The sequence below is a fragment of the Ictidomys tridecemlineatus genome, chromosome 4, assembly GCF_052094955.1.
Source record: "Ictidomys tridecemlineatus isolate mIctTri1 chromosome 4, mIctTri1.hap1, whole genome shotgun sequence".
NCBI lineage: Eukaryota > Metazoa > Chordata > Mammalia > Rodentia > Sciuridae > Ictidomys > Ictidomys tridecemlineatus.
The window spans coordinates 3437736-3447835 of NC_135480.1; the positions used below are offsets into that span (position 1 = coordinate 3437736).

The 10100-nt window shown below is 55.5% G+C and overlaps 1 protein-coding gene across 1 annotated transcript in view; it reads right to left on the reverse strand.

Annotated features, from left to right (window-relative positions):
• Positions 1 to 268: 268 nt before the first annotated feature.
• The window catches only part of Osbpl5 (oxysterol binding protein like 5), a 58841-nt gene continuing 49009 nt past the window's right edge, over positions 269 to 10100 (reverse strand). Inside the window, exon 18 of the mRNA XM_078044858.1 lies at positions 269 to 387. Coding sequence (XP_077900984.1) covers positions 269 to 387 — 119 coding nt within the window. The remainder of the gene's footprint in view (positions 388 to 10100) is intronic.

Sequence of the window (10100 nt, forward strand, 5' to 3'; positions counted from 1 at the left end):
TACTGGAACTTCAGGTTGTTGTGAATTTTTAAATACATTTCCAAATGGGTTTTGCAGTGTGGTTTCCTGCTAGTTCCTTGATGATGATGAGTGCATTTTTAAAAATATTTTTTTAGTTGTAGATGGACACAATACCTTTATTTTATTTGTTTTTATTTGTATATGGTGCTAGGGATCGAACCCAGGGCCTCACACATGCTGGGCAGGGGCTCTCCACTAAGCCACAACCTGGGCCCTGATTATGCATTTTGCTATAGCACATATTGTATCAGAAGTTGAGGGTTCCACTTTCCTTGTAGGTCTCCAGAAAGTGGGATCTGGCAATCGTGTTGTATACAGCAGGGAATGTGGGGTACTCTGTGATGCTCTTTTTCACTTGAAAATGCTCTGTGTATTCAAAAGGGGGTACAGGGGTTGAGGGAGATACAGAAGGGCTTAGGCAGCCAGGAGCAGGATGGCGAGTGAGGGGCTCAGGGCAGGTTCAGAACAAAGGAGCCTAGAGAGGGTCTTTTGATGAGGTCAACTTCCTGCTTGATGGAAGTGGACACAACCCAGGGTCCCAATCAGACGACACTCTGTACTCGTGCCCTGTTGTGGTTTGGATGTGAGGTGTCCTCCACATGTGAGAAGGTTCGGAGGAGAAATGGTTGGATTGTAGCCTTAACCCAATCAGTGAGTTAGTCCTCCCATAGGGAATAACTGAGTGGTCACTGAAGTGATCGTGTGTGGCTGGAGGCGGTGGGATTGGGATGTGGCTTTGGGGTGTGTATTTGTATCTGGCCAGTGGAGACCACTCTCTGCTTCCTGTCCCCAGGTGAGCTGCTTCCCTCTGCCACACTCCTCTGCCTTAACGTTCCGCCTCACCCCGAGGTCCGAGGCAGGGAAACAGCTCTCAGTGGACAGAGACCTCTGAACTGTGATCCCTCAAATGAACTTCTCCTCCTCTACAATTGTTCTGGTTAGTTGCAGGAGGGAAAAGGTGACCAAAACATACTCCTCAACAGGTGATCTAATAATAAAAAACAGACACACGGACGGAGGAAGCACCAATCAGTCATAGTGAGGAGCGTGTGGATGGGGGCGGAGGTAGGAAAGGAGGGAATTCCAGAGACCATAGAAAGAACAGAGTAAAACTCCCCCACCCGAGGCCCAGCTCGGCCCTTCTCCTGGGAGAAGACTGTCTCTGCCGCTTTGTGATAGACCTGCTCTTGCCTGCTGTCTCTGCGTCCTGCTCTCCAGGTCTTTGCGGAATGGAAACAAGGAACCCCGCACCACTAGACTGCAACAGGGAGATCCACAGGGCAACCCCTTGCAGTGGGACCCCCACAGCTCTGAGTCAACTCTGTTTGGTTGTGGGAGTGGATGACCCTGATGGGAGCTGGGGGCACCCCCGGTCCTGCCTACTTGGAGCCTGGTCGGTAGTTTGGGGTTTTCGTTGAAGTCTGACTGTGGTCAGGTGTGGGAGGAGCGGGCTGTGCTGCTCCCTGGCTGGGCTCACCTCAGCAGCAGAGTCTCCACCTGGGCACCTGTGTGTCCCCGCAGACCCCAGCACTCCACAGAGAAGGGGAACGAGAACCACAACAGAAGCACACAATGCACATCCTGAGAACAAAGACCTGCTCCCGCGAGAGAGCCTCCACCACCACAGCACAGGCAGGGCGGGGCAGCGGGGGCCCCACAGCCGGACCCAGAAATCACTGCCGACTCCATCTGGCAGGAACGGAAACAGCAGGTGTCAACCACACTGTCCACAGCACCAACCACTGCAACGACGTGAACCGCGGGGCCAGTGTGACACAGACCAAATAGTCCTCAAAGTTGGTAAAAGTTCATTTCATTAAGAAAAAGAAGATGTGGTGGGAGAGTGGGAGAGAATCTACCATGTTCAAAATCTGAACCGAGGGGCTGGGGATGTGGCTCAAGCGGTAGCGCCTGGCATGCGTGTGGCCCGGGTTCGATCCTCAGCACCACATACCAACAAAGGTGTTGTGTCCACCGAGAACTAAAAAATAAATATTAAAAATTCTCTCTCTCTCTCACTCTATCTTTAAAACAAACAAACAAACAAACAAACAAAAAAAAATCTGAACCGAGAAGGAAGAAGAGACGCAGCCAGTGGTGGTCATGGAGAAGAAGGAAAGCCAAGGCAGTGCGACCACTGCCACTCCAGGGCCTCAGGAGGCTGAGGCAGGAGGATGGCGAGTTTGAGGTTAGCCTCAGCCACTCCGTGAGGCCCGACGCAAGTCAGCGCCAAATAAAATATAAAAAAATGGCTGAGATGTGGCTCAGTGGTAAAGCACCACTGGGCTCAATCCCTGGTATCACAAAAACAAAAAAAAAAAAGGAGAAAAAAAAATAAAAGAATATAAGAGAGAGCACAAGAGAGTTAGTTATTAGAGGGAGAAGAAAGGAGAAAACGAGAAACAACCACAAACAAAATTATCAAAAAACCCTAAACAAGGCAAAGGAAATCACAATTGTAAAAAATGCCAAACAAGAGAAAAAGATTCAACAAATGTATATATGTGTATATATATCCATGACCAATCAGCATGGACAAAAGACAAAGAGGACAGAGGACAGAGGACTGTCAATGAACAATGAAAGAATTGGAAACCACCCAGGAGGGTGGTCGGTCCTGGTCTGGGCCTGGCTTCCTCTGTGCTTCTCAGAACTGTGTACAGAGAACAGGGCCCTTGGCCCGTCCCCCTTCCGGGTTGCCCCTGGGCTGCCAGCTGCAGGGATTCTGGCCGTGGGAAGCTTCCTCAGGAGAGAAACCTGGGGGGTCACTGGCACCGTGTTCCCACCCTCAGAACGCCCTGCGCTCTCCCCCGGGAACCAGTAAGCCAACTCATCCGTGGGCTCTGCCTGGCTCAGTGGCAGTGCCCTGCACGAGGAGGCTCTGGGCTGGAGTCTTATCGGCCTCCACCTTGATCTCCGCACACAGCTCCTGGGAATGAAGGGTCTCTCTGGTTAGACCACCCCAGTGTTCCACTGGCCTAAACCTGTCCACATAACAGTGACTTTAAACACTGGACTTTCTTCAGAGGGACACAAACCTCCCAACCTGGCACATTGCAACTGTAGTATGTGACTGCGGAATAGACTGCAGAATAATGTGGCTAACTTGCCTAGTGACACAGTGGACAATAAGTTCTCCTGAAATGACCTAAAATCACCTACTGATAGAAAGCCAGGCACTTGGCCCTTCTGCCTTTCTGCCATCTTTCCTGCCTCCGCATCTTGTCTTTGTGCCTCTTTTTATTTTTCTTACAGCAGCTGGAGTGGCCCGAGGCTGGAGCTGGCTGAGGTGGCTCTCAGCTTCCCCTTGCACCAGCACCAGGGAGAATGGAGGGGGAGCACTGTCCACTGGGGCTCCGTCTACTCGCACCAGATGGGTGCACTACAGCGGGGGCAGCTTTGGAGTTCCACGAGGCGAGGTCCCTGGCTGGGCTAAGCAGGCCTCAGGGGCTTTGTGGGGTGGGTCTACTCTGCAGAGATGAGATCAACACCCCCCCCCCCCCCGCAGGGCCCAGCAGATGCCCAACTCTGTTGGTAGTCTGGGTCTCAAGAGCCTCCCTAGAGCTGGGTGCAACGGTGCACACCTGTCATCCCAGCGGCCGGGGAGACTGAGGCAGGGCATCAAAAGTTCATGGTCAGTCTCAGCAATTTAGTGGGGCCCTAAGCAACTCAGCAAGACCCTGCCTCTAAAGAAAAATATAAAAAGGGGCTGGGGAGGTGGCTCAGAGGTGAAGCACCTCTGGGGAGCCCACTCTCCATGGGTCTCACACCATCCAATGCTCACAATTCCACCTTTCCAGGTTCATCCCCGCTCTCCTCCCTGGCCACATGAGCCACCAGACTCACAGGGGAGGGAGCAGGCTTCCTTCGGTATCTCCACCTCGAAACCCTGGTACGATGTCCCTGCGCCTGTTTCCTCCAGCTCTGCCAGGTACACGCTGGGCCACGTGGTGGGTGCTTGCTGGGACGGTGTGGCAGTGTTCCTTCGTGCCTACAGCAGCAGCTGTGGTGTGGCCTCCTCAGAATGGAACACGGTGGCCATGCCTGTCACGCCAGTGCCTTGGGAGGCGGAGGCAGGGGACAGCAGGTTTGAGGCCAGCTGGCAATTTATCCACACCCAGCCTGAAAACTAAGTGAACAGGGCTGGGCGTGTGGCTCAGTGTTACGGTGCCCGTGGGTTCAATCCCAGTGCTGAGGGGGACGGGAGAATAAGAGAAAGGGTTTGTGGGGCTGGGGCTGTAGCTCAGTGGCAGAGCACCTGCCTAGTAATGTGTGAGGCGCTGGGTTCCATCCTTAGCTCCTAATAAGTAAATTATTAAAAGAAAGAAAAAGAATTTGTGTCTGAAGGAAGACAGGCTTGGGAGGAACGGCAGGGTGATAGGGGAGCTCTCAGATCCAGCTGGCCTCTTCCCTTCCTGTTGGTCTCCTTTCTGCCTGTCCTTTCTGCTGTCTGACCTCAAGCCCAGCCTTTTCCTCAGGTGGAAGACCCCAGGAGGGCCTGGGAGCGCTGGCTCTGCCTGGGCGCCTGACATAGATGAGCACCACCAGGCCCCCAGAGGTGGCGAGCGGCCTGGCTGAGGACGCCCCAGCTCACCCTGTGGCACCCACACACGTCCCTTGGCAGGCCGTGTGGTCGTCCAGGGCGAAAGGATGAGGATCTTCCCAGCCTCGGCCTCTGGAGAAGAGGCTTCGAGGACCACACGCCCATCCCACGCCCCACGGCTGCCAGCCCACAAGCTACAGCCCCCGAGCTCCTGGCGGCCCCGTAGGCCACGGGCAGCACCTGCGGGGCAGGACCCTGCACCCAGCACTGACCTTCGCGGGGCTTCGCAGAGAATCCATGAGAAGGCGCTCGGCCCCCGGGACTCGTGAAGGTCCTACAGTGGGTGCTGGGAAGGAGCTCAGCTCCGGTTCCTGAGGCCAGTATGAGGGGAGTGGGCCGGACCAGCCTGCTGGGCTCGGCCAGCCTCTCGTCTAGGAACGGGACTCCGGCTCCGGAACCGACCCTCTGTCCTGGTGGAGAATGAGCCGCTGAACAAAGCGGGGACTGGGCTCGTACAGGTCACGGGTGACTTATCCAGCGGGTCAGCCTGGGCACTCGGGAATTGGGGCAGGGCTTGGGGGTCGGCGGCCAGCACCTGGAGAGGAGTATCTTGGAAAGGATCCGTGTTTCCAGAGACTGTCACTCTGGGTTTGAAGGAACACTTCTCCCCGCCTGCGGCCAGCGTCTGGGAAGGATTGCTCCTGGAAGAGTGACAGCTATCAACGTGTGCCTTTCTTTTTCACCTCCTTCTCCCAGGCCTCACTATGTGGGGGTTTTTCATTTTCCATATCTATAATCAGGACACTGCTGAGCCTCTCTGTCCTGTGCCCAAACTACTCAACTCTAACGGGAGGCCACCTGCGACGTTGTCAGCAGCTGGGGTCTGTCTCCCAGGAGTCTGCCAAGGCAGGGCCTCTCCATCCTGGGAAGACAGCCTGTGTCTCCGCCAGGCAGTGCTTCCCAGGCCGCTCTGCTGCCTGCCCGGACTCCGCTGATCTCCACGCCAGTCTCCCAAGTCCAGAAAACCTCACAGACGTCTTCCATCTACTCTTGGGAACGTGTATCCAATCTAAAAAATTAATGGCTGAAAAAAGATAAAGACCAGGAAGGAAACAATTCTGGAATGTTCTGAGAATTGTACATTTGCTGTCCCTCTGCTGCCCAGTTGGGGAGCTCTGGGCCATCTTAGTTAATCCTAGGGTCAGGGGGTAGGCAGGGCCAGGCCCTGTCCCAACTCTCACTGTGCCTGCTGTTCCTACCTCACTGGAGGACAGGGTCCACCCACGCCAACCCGGCTGCTGACCTTCCTGGGAGGAGGGCCCAGAGGCCCCCAAGGAGCTCCGAGAGCTGGGGTAAAGCCAGCATCCCCAGCAGCACAGCCTCGCCGAGCTTGCTGCTGCGAGGTGACTCAGGACAGAGTCAGCCCTTGTGACGGCCTGTCCAAACCACGTCTGGGGAGGAAAGGCCAGGCTGGGCCGCTCTAGAGGTGATACTGCTTGGGGTCGGTGCCAGCAGGCTGCCCGCTCCCTGGGAGATCCCCAGACCAGCCTATCTCAGGGGAAGCCGTCGCCCCCAAAAGATATGCCTGGTACCCGAGACGGTGACCTGACTTGGAAATAGGTCTTTGTGGATGGGACCGAGTTCAGATGAGGTCACACCGGGGCAGGTTGGGATCAAATCTAGTGACTGGTGTCCTTATAAGGAGAGACTCAGAGACGACAGGGACAGAGAGGAGGCCATGTGGAGCCAAGTAGCCACACCCCGGGGAGCACACGGCGGAGGCAGGGAGGCCACCTGCGGAGCCTCCAAAGAAGCCCACCCCGCCCTCTCCTTGATGTTGGCCCCCAGATCAGCCAGACATGTTGACCAACTTGGACATCAACTCCTGGCAGGAGAGTATAAACAAAGTGCGATTATCCATGGACATTTCAAAGGGATTTTTTTTAACATAACTTGAGATGTGCACTCGTGCCAGCGCCACAAAAAGTAAGTAAAGCTGGAGGCTATAAAGTTAGGGTTCTTGTGTGGGAGTGCCTAATAATCCATCACAAAGGACTCTAGGCTCACAAGTTTGTCCTGAGTCATTTTGAGCCTGATCTCCTGGACCTACAGATCTTCCTGACCTCCTGCATGGATGAACTTGACCTCTTTTTCACTGGTATGATTAACGAGCCCTGATGTTTACCCATCAGATTTGTCTAGAAGTTGCAATGTGGCAACCCAAGCCCTAACCAGCTTCACCAAGAGAACCCTAAGACACAGGTGAAGGGATCCCTCGATTGACCAAAGGGTAATGCTGACGAGAAGCTACTGTACAGAAACCAGATGACGTCAGATACCTCTACTACAGCTCAAGGGGACACCTGGGCCTAGAAAGTGACCATGGACCATCCGGCTCTTCTGTGGCTCTCTGAGGCGGGAGGCCTCCAGCCACGACTCTCATGGCTGAGTTTCCAGACTCTTTTCCTTTCTCTCCTCTTGGGCAACAACATGAGTAATAGCGCCACGGACCACGACAGAATTGGTAACATTCCTTGCCACCCCCGTCCAGCGCGGGCGGCTGAACTAAGGTCACTCCTGTGAATTTGGGGTGACGTGAATCACCCTTACACAAGCCTCAGGACAGCTGTCCCCGGGTCTCAGCCTGCAGGTCCCCAATAGGGTGAGAAAGAGTCACGAGAGGCTGATGGGAGAGAGAGAGAGAGAGGGAGGGAGAGAGAGAGAGAGAGAGAGAGAGAGAGAGAGAGGGAGAGAGAGAGAGGGAGAGAAGCACGTTTGGAAGTGGGCTTTTATTTTGGGGGATGCTGTTCTTAGAAAGTTCTGTCCAAAAGAGGGCAGAAGGGGTAGGACTACAGGGAGCAGGTGTGTGGACCTCAACCCCAGGGGGTACACCTGCACCTGGAGCCACACCTTGCCATCGGAGCTGGGGCAACGCCGAAGTCACTAAGAAATGTAGTAACTGGTCAGAGCCCCTGCGTCCCGCCCGGAAGGTGTGTTGGTCCAGAGCGACTTCCCACAGTTCCGTTTCCTCCTTAATGGGAACACAGCCTGTCAGTTGAGACTAGGTGGCTCCTCATTCAGCAAAATCAGTCCTGTCCTTCTCTCCTGGGCCTCGGTCACCAGATAAAGGGACAGTTCCTTGAGAAATACTTGACTAGGCCTCCTGTTTGTTCCTGAGGTGATTTCCCCTGCTGCCACTCCCTCCTTGCTCATTATGCCGGAGACCCCAACCCCTATTATCTCAATCAGGAGCCAATCCCGTTGCCACCTGGGGAGTATAATCGTACGCCTCTAGTGGAGCTGGATCTAGATCCTGCAGCCTGGTCAGACGGTGACGTGTCATGGGAAGAACATGACCTGTAGCCCCTGCTGAGGTACCTCATAAGGGTCCGTCCCTGGCAGGAACCATGTCCCTTAGGACTGGAAGCCAAAGAGGTGTTGGTATCATCACACTCAATTTGAAATGCCAGGGACTCCTGGGAAAGCGCCCCTACACTGGGGTCCCCAGGGGCCCCACAAGTGGAGGTGGGTCCAAGACCTTCGCACAGGCATCAGCGGCCCCTTTGCACCCCGTGGCCCAAACCATGGGCTCTCCTCACTTGAATTCCTACGGCAACGATTTTTATACTGTCCTAGATTTGAAGGGTGCCTTTTCTGTCTTCCTCTAACCCCCAGGCCCACCTCTCTTGGCCTTTGAGGGTCCTACTGTAAGGCAGGACAAGTGACCTGGGCAGTCCTTCCCCAGGGATTTAGAGAAAGTCCTACCATTTTGACAAGCGCTGGCACGAGGCCTCCTGGACTGGTCAGACCCTGCCACTGGTGTCCCTTCTGGGGTATCGGATCTCTCTTGTGTGTGGACCTGCAGAAGGAGCGATCTCTGAGGCCGCTGGCTCTCTTCCCAATCCCCCGATACTGGGGAATGTAAGGTCTCCCCAGAGGAGCTCAGTTGGGCTGACCCCCAGGACACCATCCTGGAGGGGGACTCGAAGGCTTTGCCCAGAAAGAACCCAACCCTCTTCTCACACCCCCTTCCTCCGCCGCGTGGCGGCTCAGGGCCTTTCTGGGAACAGCTGGATATCGTAGAGCTTGGAGACCCCCTCTGTGTGTGTCTGAAGGAAGCAGAGGGACGTTGACGTGCAGTGACTAATTGACCCCAGAGGCGAGGAGAGCCTTCCATAAAAGACCATACGGAGGCCCCTGCTCTGGGCTGGCCACTCAGTCAACTCTTCAATGTTACAGAAAGGAACAGAGTGGCCCTGGGGACGATCACTCGATCACCCGGGCCACTCCCCGGCCAGCGGGTACCTGAGGAAGGAGTTGGACCAGGTGGCCGGGGGGCCTGGATGTTTTGGAGTGGGCTGAATTATTGGTGCCCGAGGCACATGCACTTACTCTTGTCAGGTCCCTGACTTTCTAAGCTCCCAGACATGGAGGAATCCTGAGCTCCAGAGGCAGCCTCTGGGTAACACAGCCATACACCCAGGTATCAGGCCCTTTTGCTGGAAGGACCTTGAAGACTTGTCATAACATCAAGTCACTCTCTTTCTGCCAAACCAGAGGAGAAACCTCTCCACTCTGGTGAGGAAGTTTTAATGGAGACTTATGCTGCCAGAACAGATTTATCTGATCATCCTATAGGTAATCCCGACGTCACTCTGGACGTGGGAGTTCATTGGTGACAGGACTCAGAGATCCTGAAGCAGCAGGGTGGAGAGTTGGAGGTCGGCCTCAGTAATTTAGCCAGACCTTTTCTCAAGTAAAAAACACAGAGCTGGGGTGTAGCTAGTGGAAAAGCACCCGGGTGGGGTTCCCAGGAAACAGTCAGTGCAGGTGTCTGCTGTACAGGAAGCACACTCCCTGCCGGCCCCCTGCCTCCAGCAGCCTCGAGCCCTGTGGGCCTGGGGGGTCTCCTGCATCCCCCACTTCCTTCCCCCCAGCTTCCCCAGGCAGCCAGCAGGCTGGGTGCAGAGGCCAGCGGACTCCACTTCACTCTGGCCACACAGCGGGTGGGCGCACAGCTGCCGAGCTCCCCTGGTGTCCTGTGTAGACCTGGGCCACCACACCAACTCACCTGGAGAGTGGCCTCCTGGGAGTCCATTGTATACAGACCTGACCAGCCACGCCCCCCACTTCCAGGTCAGGGAGGTCACTTCTGTGGCAGTGTGTGGGGGAACCTGCACATTCTGTCCAATGGCGCAGCTGCTGCGTGGGAGGCGGGCCTCCTCAGAAAAGAAAGGGTTCCCGCCTGTTAGGGTCTAGCCGTGAGGGGCCCCCGAAGCTCCTGTGTGAGACAATGCAGGAAAGTTCAGAGAGAAAAGATGAGGTGACGGGAACCCCAACCCCACAGTGGCCCCACCTGCAGGAGCTCGGGCGAGGCCGGAGGAGGAGGGTCCCTGCTGAGTGGGGCTGTCCCTCTGCTTCTGCCCCGCACCCTGAGTGGCTCCCCTGCCAGCCCTTCTGCCTCCTTGTCCTTGTCAGGAGAGACGCTCACAGATTCTCTGGAGCAGAGTCTCATGCTCAGAACGCAAAGTGTACT